The sequence below is a fragment of the Xiphophorus hellerii genome, chromosome 4, assembly GCF_003331165.1.
Source record: "Xiphophorus hellerii strain 12219 chromosome 4, Xiphophorus_hellerii-4.1, whole genome shotgun sequence".
In the NCBI taxonomy this organism is placed as follows: Eukaryota; Metazoa; Chordata; class Actinopteri; order Cyprinodontiformes; family Poeciliidae; genus Xiphophorus; species Xiphophorus hellerii.
The window spans coordinates 22,947,864-22,970,257 of NC_045675.1; the positions used below are offsets into that span (position 1 = coordinate 22,947,864).

A 22,394-nucleotide genomic window follows, 5' to 3' on the forward strand; every position below is an offset into this window, starting at 1 on the left:
TAACTTCTGTATTCGGCTGTGGGCGTTTACCCAAAAAGTTTTAAGTCCATCCTGTCGTTGCAAAAGGGGGTGCAGTACAACGTGCCATTTAAGTTACATCACACTAATCAATTAAGCAGCGTACGTGCACGTGCACCGGCATGCAACGCGCGCGCCAACACACGCTGACGTTTGTTTCTATATTCCCCCGGGGACACTGTGTTAAGGCAACGCTTTTCTCAAGCCTCTTACTTTCACGTCTGCCACCTCATCCGAATAATTAACATCAGACTTTAACACCACAGGCCTTATTAATAAGGAAAAAAAAAAAAAATTTTCACCAACTGGAAGAGGAGTTTCATCCCTATTGATACAGGAAGGCACCATAACTTGGTGTCACAGGGGACATTATATGATATAAACCCCGTCCACAGCTAATGTGAGCACAAAAAAGATGTTGGCCAGTTGTATCAGCTTTGTGTATACGCGTACAGATGTGAGCACTCATCCTTGAACAAAAATTACTATTAACAATCTAGGGTTGTACTGATGTGGTTCACATGAGGATGAGATTCATGTGTTATTTTTCCTTACATATTAAAGTTAAACATTTGCAACATCTTAGCATTTATTAGCTTATGCTGACCATAAGGTGTTAATCTTTTACTACACTTTAATTGCATGTTTTCCTCCCTCAACTTGCATTTTTTTAACTATTAAAGCTCAGTATTTGATTCCCATTCAAACATTTGTGCTAAAACAGTAGAATTAATCTTAAAGGGACAGCTCCAGTTCAAAAGCTCCCCTCATTTAAGAGCATCAATCATCACCTTTTTGATCTTAATGTTCTTTGAGTTTCAAGAAATAGTGATAGTATTACAATTGGATTAATCATCAACTCTACAGGCACGTTGATTCAAATCTGCCTTAAGGCTTTTCACTCTTTCAGATCCCGTAAGCCAGAGGTTCCTTGAGGACACAGCATACCGACTGCGAGTCGAAAGATGGCAGATGAGGCAACTGTGCCATGTCAGTGAGTAAAACGGTGGCCAGTCCCAGATGGGTTCCCACACTTGAACTCTTTTGAAGCTTGCACAACACACCAGGTTCTTGATTTTCTATTCAGAGAAGCTTCAAGTGTTTAAGAACTAAAGGAGGCAGACCCCGACTCCCCCCTTTTCTATTGCTGGATTGCATTCAAGTGTTTTCCTGTCCCTCATTGGCCAGAGAAAAGAACCCAGTAAATAAAGCTACATGTCCATTATAAATTACTTTAGTCATCTGAGCAGTAATTAGTCACACAATTAATTGTTAGTCGTTTATTTTGACTTTTATTGACAACTCAAAAGGGGGACCATCATATTGATGCAGAAATTAATAGAAGAAATGCCAAAACAGTTTATTTCTACAAAATTTATTTATGAACAATTTAAAGAGGATACAATTGTATAACATAACATACATTTAAAACTTAAACTAATTTACTAATTTAGAACCAAGTAAGTAGCATCTGAAGCAAAGCTTACAAAACAATATTGTGAAAGGCTTCTCAGTCAAGTTACCAAAAACAGCAGGTACAACACATTCAAACAGCCACCCTGCATCTCATCTTCCATATAGATATCTCCGGCTTTCAAAAGCCTCGAAACTCAGTCCCTCCTGTTCGCCCGGCCGGATGATGGATCCTCTGAACCTGCAAATCCATTGTTTCTTTTTTTTCCTCCCTTTTCTCTGTCCTGTGACAGCAGAGCAGGTCTTCCAAGAGTCGGGTTTCACTGGATCTACTTTCTGAAGCGCTTGAATAGTGGGTGAACGCTCTTGCTCCCCGCAGAGGCTTTGTTGCTCCTGCTTTGATATTCCATGTAGACTGTGTCGTCTGCGCCCGACATGGAGCTCATGGTGCCCACTCGCCGGGAAAACTGATGAGAAACGAAGGAATATTAGAGTCATTAACAGCTGAAATCAAGACTTGTTCCTACAACAATGTGCGAGAATTTTTACAGCACCATTGTATGCTGGGTGTATTACTTTCACAGCACTCTTAAAAGATGCCACACTAGCCTGCAACCCTTTCTGAATTTCCAGCTCTTAATCTTTGTCAGAACAACAAATGCACCCAAACATCCTCACCATTGACTGAACGTGTATTTTAAAAATTAGACTTTATCAGTACTAGAAAAATATAAGACCTGCCATAAGGTTTCAGACTAAATCCAGTCTTTTTCTACATTTTTCTTCATCAAGTAGACATTTTAGGCAATAGGGACAACATATAGAAAATATGCATTTCTAAAAGCAACAAGGAAATTGTTTGCTTAAGTACTTTGTCTCCTCTGAGTTTAGTGAAAGACCTTACCTGTGGTCGTGCTCCCACTTCGCCTGCTACTACTTCCTCCTCAGCATCCAGGTCTGAAGCAGCGAGCACCTTCTGCAGCAGCTGCTGCTGTTCCTCTCTGCTGGAGAACATCAGGTCCTCTTCCTCCATACCTGCTAACTTTGTAATTACCTGTCAAACAAAAATAAAACGAGAATATTTTTGACATTTACACATGGGACAATGTTGCATGCACTGACTAAAGCCTTAATTTATATTGCTGCAAATCTTAAATTTTTAACTTTCCAACTTTTTAACAAACTGTTGTTAGTTTTTAGAAGTGATAGTAGAAAATTGCTTCCCATAGATCAGCGCATCAACATATTAATACTTTATATATTTTAGGCCTGATTTGGATTGAAGAAGCCTGTCATAGAAACAATGTTGTTGTTTTTTTTAAGTTTATTTTGAAACCATAAATCTTTTCTTTTAAACCTAATTTAAAACTATAACCACAAGAAATGGTATGGTAAATGGTAAATAAAATATCTGCATAAAAAAACAGAATGTCTGTGTCAGATGTCATGAGTGCACTTAATTCGATTAGAATGATCACACTAAGCAGAGGGCTTGTAAGGTTGAATCCTACGAGCTTTAAGCCACTAGTCTGAATGGATACTTCAGGAGATGTGTAAATCACCTTAATCCAATTGATGTTACCCAATCCGGATTACATGAGAGAACTCAACGTAAACATGGCAATAATTGTGTCCTCATTTTACCTTTTGACCAGGTACTTGGGATTGACTAGCGTCTAAATCAATTAAGCTCTGACTCGACTTGAGGACCTGCTCAGACTTTTATTGTCTCTTCCAGACCATTTGAGTTCTGCAGACTCATGCTGTTATATTTGTTAGAAGAGCCTCTTTACTGTCAGCATGAACATCCATTTTTGAATTGACTGAGTCAACCCTAAGTAGAGAAGTGAATGCAATCATAATACACCAGACCAGCTGCTTGTTTAAATCTCAAACAAGCAGGAGATCCGTAGTTTGAACATGTTGGCCATTTAAGTAGCTCTCAAGTTTCTTGACAGTATTACAGGGAGCTCTGTAATAAATCAACATTATTCTTTTATGTTGTTGAATTTTGCTCATAATGTATCTTTTGCAAAACTGAGATTTTTCAAAGCAACCCTACGTCAAATCTGAAGATGAACGAACTCGAAAGGTTTAATAGCTCCCATCTGTTTGATTCAGTGGGTGTTTCTCTAACTGTGGACTAATGTTCATGCCTGTCCTGATTTCTCTTTAGCTGCACAGTTTTATTGCTGTGTTTATGTGTGTATACAGCAGGCAACTGAGATCAGGTCACAAGCCAGGACTCGTTTGTGCAACTATTATTGCTGTTCTGTGTTTGACATTAACAAAAAGTGAAAGTTTAGTGCACTAAAAACCAGGTAAAGCTGTAAGTTATAACAGGCAACACGCATGTTCACAAGTTGACATAATACTGGCGAACTATGAGAGAAAAAAAATCTCTCAGAAAAAAAATAACGTCTTATGTCTTAATAGACCTCTTCTCCACTTAATTCTCTTGTTTGCTCCATAACTGAAGCCTGTGTGAAATCAGAACCACGCCAGCGATGTTAAAATAAAGACTATGAAAAGCACTCTAAAGGCCGAGGCTTACCGGCCTGAAAAGTACAATTTATTTTTAATATAAAATTCTCATTATGAAACTAGGATTGTAGAAATTTACACATTGTTGTTTATTTGAAAAGCACATTTATCCAACAGAAGGGCAAAGAGCAAAGAAGCCACCAAATACTTTGGTTCCTGCAGAGTACCTGCTCGTTAAATAGAAAACTGTAAACACTTCTCCTTGCCCAGCTAAACTCTGAACTACACAAAATAATGGTATGTCAGCTCAATAAGCACTGCTCCTCATCCTCCTTATAACAGGATGAAGGAGGATCTCTGATTGGATAAGTATCTGTACTGGGACTAAGGCTGGAGTCCCTGGAAACTGTGGTGGAGAGGAGGACACTGAAGAAGGTTCTGTCTATTGTGGACAATAAACAGCACCCTCTCCACCACATAGTGGACAGACAGCGGAGCACCTTCTCACATAGACTGCTCCAGCTCCGCTGTCGTAGGGACAGATACAGGAAATCCTTCCTGCCACATGCCATCTCACTGTACAATAAAAGCTAAATCATTGTTCTGCACTAATCAGTCCAATTTTGCACAACTGCACTGTGGCACACTTGCTGTACATATATTTACATATACATATCTGCACTTTTTGAATCTTGCAAGGACTGCTCTTAAGTTGCTTTTTATATTAACAGCATTTTATATTTTTACAATTTGTAGCATTTTATATCTTATTTTTTATTTTATCTACAACTACTACTCAGTGGTAGTTGTTATTGTGTCTTGTCTCTATGCTGTAACTGCGAAGTAATTTCCCTGCTGGGATGAATAAAGTACTTCTATTCTATTCTATTCTATTTTAGATATTATCTGATTTTCTACATCATTAAACTTAAAAAAAAATATTTCGATCCTCTGTGTTTGTCAAGTACTTTCATATAAATAAAATGTATTTGTATACTTGCTAGCAAAAGGTGCAATCTTTTATTGATGTATTTGACATTATAATAATATTTTTAAAAAAGACCCAGATCCATCAAAATCATTTGTCCTGGTGTTTATATGAGTGAGACGGGGTCAAATTACTAAAAGGCCGCAGCTCTGAACATACCTTGAAGCTGTATCCCTGGTCCACAAGGAATCTCTGCCTCTTTGTGGAATAAGCCATTTCCTGGGTGTCCTGAGACACCAGGGAATAAAAGTATGCATTGTACTCCTCAGCCACCATTCCTAAACGGGGAGAGAATGATGATGAATGACTGTTTCTGTTTCCGGGTGACAGTGGATTTAACAATTGTGACACGTCAAGCAAAAATAATCTGAGAGGCAGACAGGACAGGCTAACCTTTCTTGGCTCTTAAGACTCTGCCAAGTCTCTGCGCCTCCTGTCTGCGCGAGCCACCATGGGAGGAGATCTGGATCAGAACATTGGCTTCTGGCAAGTCGAAAGAAGTGTCTCCAACCTGTCCAGATAATCAGACACGTACTTTAATAGAAGCAGACAATCAAAAATAATCCAATATACTAACTTGAATGGAAAAATAAAAATAAAAAAAGTAAAGTTTATTTGTCTATCAATCACTTTATCAAGTCTATTTGTGTAGCACATTTCAGCAAGAAGGCAGTTCAAAGTCCTTTACACCATAAAAACACAAAAATACAAAATCACAGAACACAGTCAACAATTGAAAAAATTACATTTTGTCAAGTTCCTTCGTTATATCAGAATGCTGATTAATGTTTCATTTATAATGTTTCAAAAGAAACTCTAAACAGGTGGGTTTTTAGTCTAGATTTAAAGGCATTCAGTGTTTCGGCTGTTTTGTTGTTTTCTGGAAGTTCATTCCAGATTTGTAGTGCGTACAAGCTGAATGCTGCTTCTCCATGTTTGGTTCTGGTTCTGGTGATGCAGACCAGACCAGAACACAGAAGACCTGAGTGGTCTAGAAGATTGCTACGACAACAGATATTTAATGTATTCTGGTGTCATTCAGTGGCTTATAAACTAACAAAAGTATCTTAAAGTCTATTCACCGAGCTTCAGGGAGGCAGTGCAAGTACATTAGAACTGGGATGATCTGCTCTGTTTTCCTGGATTTAGTAGGAGTGTGAGCAACAGCCTTCTGGATCAGCTGGAGCTGTCTGATTAAAGTTTTAGGCAAGCTTGAGAAGACACTGCTGCAGTAATAAGTGTGACTTAAGATAAATAGATGGGTGAGTTTCTCTAGATCTTTAGGTGACATTAGTCTTTTAATTCAAGAAATATTCTTCACTTGGTAAAAGGCGATAGAAGGCTGACTTTTTAATTGTTTTTATGTGTCTCTGAAAGTTCAGGTCTGAGTCCAGATTTCAAGCCTGGTCGCTAGTTTCAAGCTGTAATAACTAAAGCTGCATGCTGAGCCTTGATCGTTCCTCTTAAGGTGCAAAGATTATAACTAAGTTTTGACAAAAATTACATTATTACTTGGTACTCAGATGTGCAAAAAGTATTTATCCATTCAAAATTCGTCAGTAAGGTAAAAAAAAACAAAACAGGAACTTTGGTTAAAAGAATTAGTAGAAACGTGGATCTAATCTGATGGGATTTAGGCTGTAGTTATATGGACAGTAGAAAGAGAGAAAGATGCCTGGCAATTTCTAAGGGAGAAGAACCTGAACATAGTTGCTGCTGAATTGTTATGCACTGAAAATTTCAACCTTCTGTGATTTAGAGCCTTGAAATGGTTGTTTTTAATTACACAGCATATGGCTGGGGGTAAGCAAGCCATAATAACATATTTGTTTTTTTACAACAAAATGTGGTTGGAGAAATTAAATTAAAGCATCAAAAAGCCTTTACAACTCCTCTTAGAGTTTAATTAATAAAGCTTTTCCTACAGAAATGACAGACGCAATGTTAGGTTAAAAAGAAGGCCAAGAAAATTTTAGCAATTTAGGTGGTTATATAGAGATTTAAGAACAACAAACTATAGATTGGTTGTTATGTTTTCATGACTATTTAGTTTGGATTATCCTTAATAGTACTACGGTTTTCCATATCATGTGGTATTCATTTCAAAATGTATCTGTCAAAGCTATTTCAGTACAGCTGTTATTTTGTAAAATTATTTTAAATAACAGATTATTAGCAGTAACAAAAGGTGGTCTTCCTTTTACTATGTGTGATCTTTTAGCAGCTATTGTACTTAGAAGGTATTTGCAGAGTGACTGACCCCATCCAGGTGATACTTTAAGCCTAATTTGCTTCCTAATAATTGAATCTCGTGTAGTGCTTACTTTAATTTAATTTACATACTAAATTTAGCATTTTCATGATAATGTCTCAGCACACACAACTACCCAAAGTGACCTGCCAGTGGGGAACAACCGCAGCAAAAGCATTAGGTGCTAAATATATTCAAATCTATTTAAAAGACCCAATTACTGTAGATCAGGTGCAACAGCTCCAGCAAGTGTAAATTACGTTATGGTTAGGCTTGTTAGGGTTTTAAAGGACACAGGCGGTAAGATGTTTTTAGAAAGTTCTGCAGGGTAGAAAGGGACACCCCTGCTCTGATGCAGTTAGTAGCTCATTGCACCAATGTGGAGCCAGAAATAAGAACAACATAAACTCAGACTGCCTTTTGAGCAACCTTGGCAGCACCAGATCACGCTCTTGAGAGAAACACTGACTAAGCATTGCTTGCACATGCTTAGTCACCGTGCAGATGAGAGTGAGCTGTGAGATAAATAATATTTAAATATCATTAATGTAATTTTATCTATTTATTGATCACATAAAGAGAAAAGTTCATCAGAGCTTTTTAAAGACAACAAATGTACAGAAAATTTGCATCTTTTAGTGTCTGCCAGCTAATTTCAGTTCATGGATGCAGCAAAGAATTTAAGATGAGTTTTACCTTAGAGATGAAAATGGTGTTGATCTTTGGATTGTGTTTAAAGTTCTGCAAAATCTGCATTCGTTCCCCTTGAGAAGTGGGACCATAGATGAAAGGCCTTGAGAGAAAACATAAAACAAGACATATAAAACTAAGTGACGAGGCAGATTAATGCAACAATTAAAGTCAGTTTTTCGTAAGAAACAAACTTGTTGAGCCGAATGGCGTATTCCTTCAAGGCAAAGACGTTGTCAGCAAAGACGATGATCTTGTCATTGCGCCGCTCATGGAAGCGGATGAGAAACTGGCAGGCCCGAAACTTGTTGGGGTTCATCGTGTACAGCAGAATGCGCTTCTTTGTCTTAATGGCCACGTACTCTCTGTAAAACTCCGGGGACATCGGGCACCACACCTGAAACACAGGCACAGGTACGCCTCTTTATTTTTGAAAGATATTCCTGCATGAGATAATGAAACTATCTGCATCTGCTTACTGTATAATAACTAAATATCTGCCACTGCAGTTCTAAGTCACTCAGTAACACTGAAATTTATTGCTGCTCAATCTGAAAATTAGCAGATTTTTGGAGATTAATCATAAGTAGCATTTGTCATCATTTAAAAATGTGACCCTAACGATACAAACAATGCAAAACTAGCTGTTCATAATTATATTTTGTTGAAAAAAAGAACATGGGAGTCATGATGTGGAAACTAAAGCAAAACCACCAATATATGACTTTTATGTTATTGCTTAAGTCTGCTAATTAAGGTCAAAATAGTAATAAATACAGTATATTACAAATTATTGTAACTGCGTTAATCAGTGTCATATAAAGTGACTTCTTCCTGTCTCATTTTCAGGTTAATTTTCTGGCATCTTTACAGGCAAACTTCAAGAAATGCCAAGAATGTACCTGTATTAACTGATCACACTGAGTTAACATCTAAACCTTATCAGCACAATTTATAGGGTTTAAAAATAAACTTAATGGACCACCAAGACTATTTAATAGAAACTCAAAGTTTAGAGTTTATCTGACTATACTGTCATGTGTGTTTACCTCTGCACACTGAACTTTGGCGATATAACCGTTGTTCTGCAGCTCCATCCAGTTGGCTTCATACAGTTTAGGGCCAATAAGGAAGTTGAGATCCACAATCTTGTCGTCTTCCCTCACCAGTGTGGCGGTGAGTCCCAGTTTGCAATGGGCCTGGACGATGGTCAGGACACGTCGAAACATCTTTGCTACAGAAAAAAACGACACTTGTTTGTGAAAGTGTTCAATATACAGCACTGCCTGTCCTCTTAAAATGAGACGCACTAAGGACTCACCAGGGATGGTGTGGACCTCATCCAGGATCATAAGTCCCCACTCCTGCGTCCGCATCCATTCCATGACCTTCTCTGCCTCCCAGGATCGCTTGGTGGTGTGACCCAACATGGAGTAGGTGCTGATGGCCACTGAGCAGCCAATGGGCTTGTCCTTGGCGTCGGAGGTGAAGCGGCAGATCTGGGAGTCGTCGATGGTGGACCACATCTTGAACTGGGCCTTCCACTGCTCCACAGAGACGGAGGAGTTACCCAGCACCAGGCAGCGTTTACGCACGGTGCACGCGGCGGTCACACCCACCAGAGATTTGCCCGCTCCTGCAAGTAATAAAAAGCGAAACCAGACAGTAGATATAAGCAACATGAAACTAAAACATTATTTATGCTTGAACAAAATGGCCACTCGACGTTTTGTCATCTCGACTCTTACCGCAGGGCAGCACTATCACTCCCGATCGTGCTCGGCCGTTTCCAAACATCTTGCGCAGGCTCTTCTCCTGGTAGGGCCGCAGCACGGCGGTGGGCTTCAGGTCAATGTTGATGTCAGGGTTGACGGTGTCATTTCGAAAGTCGTACTCAGCTAGGAGGGGGTACTCCAGCTGAATACAACGCTTCTGCAGCTCCTCTATCATTTCCTGCATTACATCAGGCAACGCTACAGTGACAGAGTTCAGAGTAGGATGCATTCCCTTTTGTTGCATGACAAAAGTATTACCTGGCGAATTTCAAAAGACACAGTCTGAGTCTCCTCTTCCTCTTCTTCCTCTTTATCCATCTGCTCATAGTAGCTGAAGATGTCCTCGGGGACCTGCTGGTTCGAGGTTTGTCCATCGATGGGCTGCTGTGAGGTGGAGGTACCTCCTTTGTCCTGGACAGCCTTAGAAATCTGCCAGGGAAATAAGATGAGGTACACTCTGGAGTAATTTGACAGGCTATAGTAGCAATAGCAGCAAACATTCAATTTTGATTTGAAAAAAAACGTAGTCCTGATTTGCTTACCGCTGACTTGCTGTGGATGACCTCAGTAATGAGCTCAGGGTCCGATCCGTCGGCACCGCGCAGGCGACATTCACGGATCAAGTTGTCCTGCAGGAGATGCTGGATGACATCAGGGAAAGCACTTTCTACAAAATACCTGGGAATGTGAGGAGGAAAGAGAGACAAATAGCACTGAAGCAATGAATAACAAAGAGAAAAAAGGTAGAATTATCTTAACTGATTTCACCTGTTGTGCTTAAGCACGAGCTTGACTTTCCCATAGCTCACAGTGCAAAGCTGAGAGAGAAAGGTTGAATAGAATGTGAATGAATGAGCAACACAATGAAGCTGAAAAATCGATAAAAACTACTTCATTGTCCTACTTTGATAAACTGCACAATGCCATCCGGTACAGATGTTTTGCTGAGCTTCTGCAGGTACTCCACGATATCTGAAGTCTGCAGCCCCACACTGACCGCTGCGTAGAGCGAGTACGCGGTCAGCTTGTACTCATGAACGTGGTTAGGTCTGCACACAGGCTCTGCGATGGCCACTAAGAAATCCTGAGCATACTTATACACCGGAGAGAACGCTTCCAGAAAGATGTGTCCATCTGGAGCCTGGAGGGATTAGAAAGACAAAATCACATACACAAATATGGATTAAAGACGGAAAAGAGGTCAACAGCAACGGAGCTTCTTACCACCCAGAGTGGGCGTGAAGAATGGTCTTTCTTGAGCTGCATCTGAGCGCGGTAGTCTTTGGCTCCATACTCGTCGAGCTTTGTCCCAGACTCGTCCACCTGCTTTCCTGCAGCAGCTGGTATGGCTTCCTGAGGCTCGCTGCCGGTCACGTCATCTTCATCATCTTCCTCCTCATAGTAACGTTTCTTGGATTTCTTCTCTGCACCATGACAGGCAGGAAAAAAAAATAAATTACAAACTACTAGGAAATATAAATTATCCTAATTTCAAATATAAAAATATAGATAGTTGGTGGTTGAGCAAATTTATCCAAATTGCCTCCTGTTCTTTGTCTGATGAATGTCCACTGGATGCTCCTGTGTTCTTTTAACAGAAAAAAGTATTTAAACTTTACATGTTTTTATTGTTATAACCACAAAGCTCAGTTTATTTTATTGGGATTTTCTGTTACATTCGAGCAAAATTAATGTGTAATTGTGAACTGGAAGGAAAATTCTACACTTATTATTATTATTTTTTGGTGTCTTTATTTCCAAAAAGGTCAGTTTTTCAGATGGCATGACTAATACTTGTCCTGTCACATGACGGTCTGACCTGAGCTATGGATCTCTGAAGCTTGTACAGGATTACCGCAGGCCTCTTGCCTGTTTATCCAATTAATGCTTTAATTACCCAAGCTGATAGTTTAGGTGGATGGATTGATAAAAAAAAGTGCTCTGTAACATAATCAAAACTTGGGATTGAAGTTTTAAAACCTATCCCTCCTCTTAAACTGCTGCCCAACCTTTTTCTGCCTGCTGTGTTCCTTGTTCCCAAACATTTTCCAACAAACTTCTGATGCCTTCAGAAGACCAGCTGAATTTTACTAGCAACAAATCACTCACAGTGTACTTTGTTTACTATAATTTGTTAAAATCTAAAAGCAGTTAGTTCCGGTTAGTTTTGGGGCATCAGAGTAAGTTGGCTGAATAAAAGGGAATACCAGACTTTTGAGAATCGTTTAATAAAGCAAAGTAGCAAATTAGAAAACCGTGTATTGTGTTTTTCCACTTCAAAAGTCATGTATTGTGTTCTTCGTATTGGTCTATCACACCAATTTCCCCCAAAATATATTCAAACGTGTGGATCACAACATTTCAAGGGGTGTGAATACTTTTTCAAGGTACTGGAATATGTCTTTATGCGCTTGCATAGTGTTGGTTTCATTTAAATGTTCTCATTTTAGTCAATAGTTTGTCCTTAGCATCGGCACAAAAATTTAAATGGTCAATGGTCTGTCCTTTATAGCGCTGTATCAAGCGCAGAGGACCCCAAAGCGCTTCACACTACAATCATTAATTTTTTTCAATGTCTTTTGCGTTTCTAAAGCATCATGTTTACAGTTCAACATAATCATAATAATAATAGATAGGAAACAATATTGGAAACATATAGGTCTCCATATACTGCATCACTACAGCTAACAAATATACAGTGAAATAACAATTTACGCTTAAGGACCGAACTAAATTATTGCCAGACATTAATTGTTATGATAGTTAGCTCCCAAAGGCTAGCTAACTAAAGTACCACAACCCATCAGCAACCTACCTCTATCTCCTTTATCCCTTTTGCCCATTTTAAAAAGATTAAACGGGCAAAAGAGTAAAAAACACTCAAAAAATTATTAGAAATAACTCATTTTTCTCTTGAAACGTTACTGAGATGGACTTGACTTATGAATTTAATGTGCAAAAAGGAGAATTAAAGTACCACTGAAGCATCTTCCGGTCTTCGGTTTCAAAATAAAATCTATGCTTACATTAAGGGCCTTTTACTGCCCTCTACTGTACAGTTTCATATTGCAATCACCGAGAGCAAGAGGGGGTTTATACGAGTTACCAGCAGCTAAAAACAAGTTCCAGTAGTACGGAGCATAGCTTATCCAGGTCCTCCTCACAGCTGCTGCGTGATGAAATATACAACTTCCCCGAGGTTTGTGTATTTTTTGCGTTGAAGCCCCTGGTAGGAGCGGAATTGAGTGTCTCTTGCTGAGAATCACTCCATGCCAAATCCATGACTAATCACAAGCGTCTGATTATAGTTCATTCCCAGATTGAAATAAAACAAAATGAGATCGGATTTGTCCACTATTATTATTATTATTATTATTATTATTATTATTATTAATAGCTATAATAATTCTTAATAGTAGTAGTATTAGTATTATTATTATCAATATTAATGATAATAATTATTAAGTCGTGACCTGACCACGATATATTCATTACATATTCACTGCAGCAGAACAAAATGCCGTTTATTTTAATTTTGTGTGCTTTTACTTTGCACTTACTTCCGGTTTTACCACGTTGGTGTTTGTTCACTTAACGAGAAATCCTGCCGTTGCGGTGTTTACTTCCTGTGTGAAAGGTTACAAATATTTCCCGAAGCATAGGTCTGTTTTTTGTGAGACTGACTTCTTATTTTAACAAAAACAGAAACAGCTGCATCAAATATGTCTTCTGATAAATTAATTGGGCCTGCTTTACCGCCGTTGTTTAGAAAGGATGGATCTGAAAGCGACGAGAGTGAAAATGATTGTAAGAAACAGATATTTAGTTTTGAGCGATCAACAACATACTTCCATTTTTTTTATTATTATTCCAGCTGTTGTTTTTTCTCTTTACGCCCTGCAGTCGCTGGTCCCGCGCTGCCTCCCGGTTATAAGCGGGGGGAGCCGTCCAGTTCTTCGGATGAGAGTGAGCCGGAGGTGGCGTTCAAAAGATCCAGGACTGGAGAAGCTGCAGAGTGGGTGGCCACGATAATGTTTGATCACGGAAAGTGATCCAACAAGCACAACAGTAACATGTGTGTCTATACAGGGTGACCAAAGATGATGATGATGATGATGATGATGATGATGGTTTCTTTGGACCAGCTTTGCCACCAGGATTTAAAAAACAAAGTTCACCAGAAAGGTGAGCAAAAACATCTTGTATTACTTTAGGCACCTTTAAAGAAAATGTGTTAAATAATATTTATATTAAGGTGTGACAAAAAGCTTCAAAAGAAGAAATCTGTAAAGGAGCTGAAAGGCCTAAGTTAGATGAATGTGTGTTATTTCCTCAGACCCCCTGTGCTGGGACCAGCTTTGCCCCCCGGGTTCCACAGAGCAGCATCTGACAGCGATGATGGGGAAGACGGAGAGGGCTTCCCAGGGCCTGCGCTGCCCCCAGGATACCAGGCCGAGTGTTCCAGCAGTGAAGGAGAGGACGAGGATGTGATTGGGCCCATGCCCGCCAAAGGGCCCATTCAAGACTCAGTGGCTCTCGAATTTGAACGAAGAGCACAAAGGATGAAAGAGAAGCTCACTGGGGAGGTTGTCCTTCCCCCACATAATATGACCTTTAGACTTTTATCATTTATAAATTGTCATTTCTAAATAAATTTCCCCCGCTCTCTCTGATTTTTATGTACTTAGGAGGCCCCTGAGGTGGTGTCTAGAGAAACATGGATGACGGAGCTCCCACCAGAACTGCAGCACATTGGTTTAGGGGCTCGAACCTTCAAGAAGAGGTCAGGTCCAGAGAACAATGATCGATCGATTTGGACGGACACACCGGCAGACAGGGAGCGCAAGGCCCAGGTAGTTTTTTTTAAATTTTTTATATTTTACCATTTGTAGTAGTTTCTAGTAGTGTTCAATTTAACTCTTGGTCGGATCTCAAAAAGTGATGTTTACCAACAGGAACGACTTGAAGGAAAGAAAACTGGCGAGGCAAAGAATGATAGAGTCCCACAGGTTTCTCGAAGGGACGTAGAAATGGCAGAAAAAGTATCAAAATATAATGTAAGGATCTGTTCTCTATTATTACAAAATACCCCCCTTTACAGTACCTATTAGAGGCATTCATACCTCTTGAAGTTTTTCGCATTTTCTCACATTAAGCGATACCTTTCTTGTTTTCAAGGACTCCAAACGGGGTGAGTCTCTCATGAGTTTACACTCAAAGAAGCTGAAGGAAAAAGCCAAAGAGACAGCGGACAAGCCAGTGGAGAGGAGGCCGTTTGATAGAGACGAAGACCTGCAGGTGAATCGCTTTGATGAAGCCCAGAAACAGCGACTGCTGAAGAAATCTCAGGAACTGAACACGCGTTTCTCACACAGCAAAGATCGAATGTTTCTGTAGCATTTTGTTAGAATTGATCAAAATTCATGTTGCTTTCTGGGTGTTGTATGAGGTCGTGACCATACTTTTGTAAAGGACAACTGACTTAAGCTATTGTAAAAACAAAACAAAAAAACATGTGGTGAAGTTTGCATACTTTTAAGAAGGTTTTTAGGACTGGTAATATGTACAAATGTTCAGATTTATTTTTCCGTCTTATGACTTGTTTGTGGATACCAGATACCCAGAAAGCATAAAGGGCATTCCTGAAATTTAGTTTATTTATATCCATTCTGTCACACTATTGGTGACTGTATTTTTGTTTAATGTTTTTATTCTGGATTTATAAGAATCCATTCACAGTTGTGAATGCAACAGAGTGACAAATAGTGTTAAATGAAAGCTGGATCTCAGATCTCTGCATAAATAAATCTTTTTTTAATAGTATGTAATAAACCCTGCCAAATTAGCAGCATGACATCTATGGATTTTATTTTTTTGGTACATGTAAATAGGAGGGACTGCATGGTGGCATAGTTAATAGTAGCACTATTGCTTAGAGCATGAAGTCTCTGGGTTCAAATCCAGGCCTGGTATTCTTCTGCATGGAGCTTGTATGTTCTCTCATGCATGTGTGGGTTCTCTCTGGGTATTCCAGCTTCCTTCCACAGTCTACACATATAACTCTTGAGTTAATTGATCACTCTAAATTGCCCTGCGGTATGAGTGTGTTTGAACTGTGTGTGTCTCTGTATTTGCCCTGTGATGGACTGCTAATCTGTCTCTTCCACTAGCCTCACCACAACTTTGAAAAGGATCGGCAGGTAAATGGATTGATGGATGTAAATAGTAAAAACAAAGAAATTCTGAAAGAAACAAAATCATTTTTAATGTGAGTTTATTTTGAATAGGAAATTAAAACTACAAAAATGGCATTAAAAAAAACAACAAATCACCAGAACCAGATTATACTAGATTGTAACCAGATTATACTCCTAATAAAAGTGACCTGTGTACATTTTTATATCAGTACGTTTCATTTGTAAAACAGCTTGGACGTTTTTCATGTGTCTGGTTAAGCTTTTGCAAAACTGTTTTTATAGATTGAATAAACTTTTATCCCAAAACAATGACTGAATAATCTTATTCCTATTTTTTGTTCCTATTTTCTTACATGAAAATGAGGAAGCGAAAGCTGGAAAGACCCATCAGAGCTTCCGTACTCACTACTTATCCTATTTCTGTTGCGTACGCGTGTGGCAGTTATTATAGTAAGCTAGCATTATTTTACAGCATGTCAGAGAAAGGAGAAGTAGATTTAACAGGTGCCAAGCAGAATACTGGTGTTTGGCTCGTAAAGGTGAGTATATGCCAGCCACAAGCAAGTTCATAAATGAGCTAAAGACTAATTATTTAAAGATAGCAGATGCTAAATGTTAGCTTAGCCTATTAGCGCTACATGTTATTAACAGACAACATACTAGGAAGGTTGGCTTGACGTGGCAAATAAATATTCAGTTTGGCCGAGCATTGCAAAAAATAAAGCTCTGCCCTAATAAAAAATAAGCTTAGATAATAAAACACTAATTACGTGAAAGCTTTAAATTGTATTGTGTGTTCATTGTTACAATGGACTTTACACGTTACCATGGCAATTAAGAATTTACAGTTTAATTAATGCGTTCATCTGGATGAGCTGTGTTGTTTGCTTCATGTAATGTTTTTGTTGAAAGCTTAATTTAACAAGATCTTCATTTTGAAGATTACATTCAAAATGATGAAGCCACGTTCATTATTTTAATGTGATTGATTTAGTAAAATATAAGTTAAAAGCCTCAAAACATGAAGTAGTGATGTTTAAAGACTTTATTACTGTATCTAAGCCTAATAGAGTGAAATACTTGTTTTGCATACCTTTATAAGAAGGATTAATTGCTGGTGAAGAGGCTAAATTGAATTACTCTTGGTTTCACTTATTCAACTGAATTCATAAAGTCAAACCAGAATTTGAAAACTAAAGTGCACCTCAAACCAATAGTCATAATTTCTTAACTCAGATTTTCCATTTGAACAAAAGGGGGCATACATACACATTTAATTGTACTACATAAGTTGCAAAAAAAAAAAAAAAAATCATCTTGGTTGATAAACACTCGTTTTTGGTTTTTGATTTTGCAGGTGCCGAAGTACCTCTCTCAGCAATGGGCAAAAGCTACAGGAAGAGGCGAGGTCGGGAAAATCAGAATTTGCAAGTATGTGAAATTAGGCTTCTGTCTGCAAGGCATGCAAATGTGTGTGCTAGGAATTTTTCTGCAAGCTTCTTATGGAAGCTTTTCCACTATGTCCCAACCAGAAAATGCTTTATAGGAAACAATGCTGTTTATTATTATTGTAGTTGTTGTTGTTATTATTATTCTCAGATACAATAACTCCTGAAAGCACAGTGACATAGACAAGTGCAGGAAGAAAGAAGATTGGCACTTACTAAGTAGATAGGAAATTAAAACTGAAATATGTAGACGGGCTTTTATTATGCCATAAGCGATGCATATCTTCTTGCCAATATAGCTCAGTGAAATATTGTCTTTTGCTTTTATTTTAAAGAAAAGGAAACCAAGGAAAACCAGAGGTAAGTGATGTTTTATAGAACTATGCAGCATCCAACAAATGCATACGTAACACATAATGTGCAATGCAGACTTTTATCATTTCCTTCTTGACAATCAAAAGTAAGAATGATCGTAGTCGAATTAAAAGGTGACACAATGCTTTTGTCAAGAATAAGTTCACAAATTGTGATTTTATACCTGGGTGTACACATCATTAATCTGTATTTCTACAACTCTTCAGATAAATCAGTCATATTTCTGTGTACATTTTGCAATCTCGAGTTTAACACCTTTCGATAAGAGACTAGCTAAAAATAAAATGAAATTAGAACTGAATAAAAACTATTTGTTCTGTTCTTAGTGGTCTCAAAACTCCCACATGGCTGCTCTCCACAGGTGTCTTTCACTTTAAATGAAGAGCTGACTACCATTGAAGGCATTGAGGACAAGACGGTGTCTGCACCTCGCGAACATCCTTTCACCATGCAGTCCGTGGGGGGTCAGATGCTGGCGGTCTTCACGGAGACTTCATCCGGTGAGTTTCCGATACAGAATGATTACTTGCATGGCAATATGAGACACTCGGTTAATACTCAATCATTCTTAGATTTCTGTGATGTAAAACATCCTCGCTGGTGAAGGCATCCATTCTGCTACCTGTGCATTCTTGCTCTATACGTCTTTCCCCTGCTTGTACTCCTCGCCTCCATGTGCCGAGAACAGACTTTCTCTTGAGTGAGACGTTGTCCCCATTAATGAAACTGTACATACCAGTAACGTACCGCATACAGTGGATAAGTGAACACTCAAAAGAAAACAATCATCATAGTCTGTATCTTGTCTGCTTTGTGTTTTGTTTTGGTGAGAGTTGCCGTGTCTTTGTTTGATAATGTGTCATTTATTGGGGTTTGATTCACTTTTTAAGTCTACTCAGAGTAAAAGGAGTGGCTTTATTGTGGGAACTGTTGCAATGCCACTGTTTTGGTGAATCAGCACAAATCATCACTCAATGTGTGGAGTTTATTTAATTTCTGCATGGGCTTCTGTGGTTTTAGTCTGGGCTTCAGATGCCTCCCCCCCCCCATGCGAATGTTTTCAGGTTTGGTTTTATGTGCTTTTGGTGCTAATGGACTTGTGCTGCAGTTGTTTCTTTGACTGCAAACATCTGTGTCCATCTGTGTGTGATGGGCTGCACTGAAACACTGTAGAGGCTAAACACAGGTTGAACAATAAACATTTTAATACCACGTGGATCTTCTGTTTTTAAACTTTACTATATATTTTTAGAGCCTATAAAACAGACATAAACCTTCATCACTTTCTAGCTCTGCATAAAGCCTTTTTGAAATTCAGTTCATCAAATAAGCCTCTGTGCAGCCCTTTGGGTGTGTATCGGCGCTGATACACAGTGTCTGTTGCTTGCTTGCGTTAAGGTCTCTCTGGCTTCTGCTTGTTGGAAAATATGCAATGACGCTGTGTGATTTAACATTTTCGTGTGGGACTAAACCCTGGCTATGGCTCTTATTGTTTAATCCCCTCCTCCCCTCGTTCTGCATCCCCCTGTGTTTTCATGTGTACCATCCCTCCCTTCCTGTAGGCCAGTCAGAAGAAAGATCTGATGGCAGCAGCTCAGGTTCGGGGACAGGTCCAGGTGAGTCCTCCATTTTTGCAGAACGTGAGAGCTCTATGAAAGGAGTGGCGATCTTTAGAAACGTTTGGAAGTTGTGGCGTTGCATCATGAAGCCATATAGAGACAACACTGGAGCTTGGAATATTTTTATGGTGGTAACATTTAGACTCTTCTGAAGCAGAACAAAGTCTTTATCCTAAAGAATTGTTGGACATACACTTGTGTTAATGGTCCCCACATTTTGATTTTGGTTGTGGTCAAAAATCAGTCCAAATGTGAAATATGACTCATCGTGAGCAGGTTACAGTTCTGTGTGATGGTCGGTGGAGTTGTGGAAACCTTATAGAAAACTGTTTGGTTTGGACTTTAGTAAAATGTTGTCATTGACTTGATGTGTGCTTTTCCTTCCAAACAGATTTTACTGAATGAAACATGTTATAAAAAATTATGAAAACCTGTTGAATATTTAGCTCTATGCTAAGAAATATTCATATGTCTTTTTTTATTGCTAGAACAGGAAATAAGTCAGTTGTACTTGAATAACAAAAATCCACATTCGTCATCTTTTGTTTACTTATTAAATAAATGACAAATATGGATTTTGCAGCTGGGAAAAAAGGTAGAGCATCCTACCCTCTTATTGTTAGTCTCGTCCCCTGGTTGAAATATCTTCAGTGAAAAACTTATTTAGCCAACTAACAGCTTTTACCATTTATATGAGGAAAGTTTACCTCACAAAGAGGAGTGAGGGGTGTCTTGCAGCATCTCAATGGAACCAAGATGTGGACTTTTACCGGGCTCAGGAGCTTTCAGTTTCAAAATTGTTAACCAGTCATTGGTTGACTAATTAGTACGTTTGGGTAATTTTCATCCTGCAGTTCCGGTTATGTTTTTTTTTTTTGTTGTTTTTTACAGATGGCCTCACTTTTACCTCAGACATGCTTTGATACACTGTAGAACTGACTTTGTATTCTGTGATGGTGATTCTGGCCAGGCCCTACTGCAGCTCTTCCACTGCCGTGTTTCACAGCTGATAAGAGTAAACAAACCGGGACATGAGTGAATAACCAAATAATACTTTAATAACACAGTTTTCATTCATGTTAAATACACATCAGTGGAACTTAAAAATGGCTCCAGTATTGCAAGAGAACAGATGACAAGGTTTACAAGCCTTGCTGCATAGGCTGGTGTGAGGCCATCTAGTACTTATTGCAGCTTTAATCACATTTTTTCCTTCAGACTGATTTTTTTGTGTGTTTTTTGTGCAAGTTGCAAAAGAACCTTCTGTTCTTAACACCCCGTCCTTTCTGTCTCCTGAACTTTGACTAAAACATTTTGAAACTAATTAATTCTGTTTGTTTCTAGTCAACATTTGACATAACTTTGCCGTTTTTCAGATAAAATAGCCTTGGAGGGAGTGGTGGTGCAGAGAGCAGAATGCAGACCTGCTGTTAGTGAAAGCTACATGAAATTAAAGCGGTGAGTATATTTTCTTCAGATTACACAAGGGTTAAAAAGTTATCCATTCAACAAACCTTTGCAGTTTTCTGTGAATTTCAGGTGTGTTTGCATTGTGCATGTCATCATATCTTCCAGGCTACAAATTGAAGAGTCTTCCAAACCAGCGAGGTTGTCACAGCAGTTGTTGAAACCTGTCACCACCAACTACAAACCTGTGGCCAACCACGACTACAATGTAAAAAGAACCCTTTTTTTTCCCTCGTTCATTTCGTTTACCTGCACGAATTTTCAGGCCTCATGTAGAAATATATTCACTTTTTGCAAAACATGCGAGTTTATGTCTGGTAACTGAGCTCTGCTTACTTTTGCTGCAGCGTGAATACGAGCGGAAAAAGAAAGAGGAAGGCAAGAGAGCGAGATCTGACAAACAGCAGGTTCTGGACATGTTGTTTTCTGCATTTGAGAAGCACCAGTACTACAACATCAAAGACCTGGTAGACATCACCAAACAGCCTGTGGTGAGAACACGACAGAAAAAATTATATTATTAAGCCATTAATGCTGAGGGATTTTAAAGAATCTTGTTTGTCCAGAAGATTCCTTTTATGGAAACGAACAAATGTTGCAGCCTGTTAAAAGATTTATTTTTGACTGTTTTCTATATTTGGTTTTCTTCATAGACATACCTGAAGGAAATCTTGCGTGATATTGGCATCTACAATGTAAAGGGAACGCACAAGAACACCTGGGAACTCAAGCCGGAGTACAGACATTACCAGGCAGAGGAAAAAACTGATGAATAGGTTTTTTTTAAAATTTGTAAATCCTTGTATTGTCACACAGGTTGTGACTTTGAGTTCCTATTTCTTTACGCTAGGATTCAACATGGGAAGCAGTGAGAAGAGGTTTTTTGTTACAGTTTCTGCACACACGACCCTCAGCTTGACTTCCATTAGAGAACTGTAACAATGCTTAGCAATTTGGGGATTTATTTCTAGGCTGCTTTTGATGCCTTTTTTGTATAATACGTAAAATTGTAGTGTTTTGACTGCGAGCAATTAAGTATGTAGGATGTGGCAGGTAAGTATTTTTATCCAAATGTGATTTGGATGGAACAAATCTTCTGCACTGGATGTTTTACTGGGTTTTAAGTGTTTTACATTTGATTCATGTAATAAAGTTGTCAGTGGAGCTATTTTGCCTTATGCGAGCGATAAACAGCACAACATTACACCTCTGGAAACAAGAGGCGTAATGCCAGGTACATCTCAAAATAATAATGTGAAGAAATTTAAATTTTTTTGTCACTTATTTCTAAAAGTAAAACTTGATTAAAGATTGAACTATTTCAAACATTTATTTCTTGTAATCTTGATGATTATGACTTTGAGCTAATAAAACCCTAAAGTAAGTGTCTCTCAAATTTACATTGTGAAAAGTCTTAATTAGCTAATGTAACATACCTGCAAAGTAACACAAACTCATGTTTTTGCTGAACCAGAGTGCTGTAGAAAGTTAAGTGGAAGGAAAAGTGAGGTAGAGAAAAAAATTCAACAGCGATAACAACCTTGTACATTCAGGCTTGCACTGAGGAGCCGTCCTCAGCAGAGCCACTGGTTGATGCAGGCACTCATACAAGTGCAGGCCCTCCCAAGCATCAAGTATAAACTGTGTGCACAACAGTTTGGCAAGTGAG

At 38.7% G+C, this 22,394-nt stretch overlaps 3 protein-coding genes across 4 annotated transcripts; 2 read left to right on the forward strand and 1 right to left on the reverse strand.

Moving 5' to 3' along the window:
- Positions 1-1,287: 1,287 nt before the first annotated feature.
- Positions 1,288-12,597, reverse strand: ercc3 (excision repair cross-complementation group 3). Its single transcript, XM_032561304.1, has 15 exons — positions 12,435-12,597; positions 10,844-11,043; positions 10,524-10,760; positions 10,388-10,437; positions 10,162-10,297; positions 9,878-10,048; positions 9,593-9,797; positions 9,166-9,480; positions 8,894-9,078; positions 8,039-8,241; positions 7,851-7,947; positions 5,297-5,414; positions 5,063-5,181; positions 2,336-2,485; positions 1,288-1,898 (listed from the first exon to the last, which is right to left on the reverse strand). The coding sequence occupies exons 1-15, from the start codon at positions 12,460-12,462 to the stop codon at positions 1,761-1,763; spliced, it is 2,352 nt and encodes a 783-aa protein (XP_032417195.1). The 5' UTR covers positions 12,463-12,597; the 3' UTR covers positions 1,288-1,760.
- Positions 12,598-13,233: 636 nt separating this feature from the next.
- Positions 13,234-16,125, forward strand: gpalpp1 (GPALPP motifs containing 1). Its single transcript, XM_032561526.1, has 7 exons — positions 13,234-13,426; positions 13,523-13,634; positions 13,709-13,804; positions 13,956-14,205; positions 14,308-14,472; positions 14,575-14,676; positions 14,798-16,125. The coding sequence occupies exons 1-7, from the start codon at positions 13,342-13,344 to the stop codon at positions 15,014-15,016; spliced, it is 1,029 nt and encodes a 342-aa protein (XP_032417417.1). The 5' UTR covers positions 13,234-13,341; the 3' UTR covers positions 15,017-16,125.
- A 90-nt stretch (positions 16,126-16,215) lies between these two features.
- On the forward strand, positions 16,216-22,057 carry gtf2f2a (general transcription factor IIF, polypeptide 2a). Of its 2 annotated transcripts, XM_032559795.1 has the most exons (9): positions 16,216-16,355; positions 17,174-17,247; positions 17,600-17,624; positions 18,001-18,139; positions 19,202-19,255; positions 20,635-20,716; positions 20,834-20,933; positions 21,073-21,216; positions 21,379-22,057. In XM_032559795.1, exons 1-9 carry the CDS (start codon positions 16,290-16,292, stop codon positions 21,499-21,501), a joined length of 807 nt encoding a protein of 268 aa, XP_032415686.1. In that variant the 5' UTR covers positions 16,216-16,289; the 3' UTR covers positions 21,502-22,057. The 2 variants fall into 2 exon arrangements, with proteins under 2 accessions (XP_032415686.1, XP_032415687.1); XM_032559796.1 differs by lacking the exon at positions 19,202-19,255.
- The last annotated feature ends 337 nt before the right edge of the window (positions 22,058-22,394 follow it).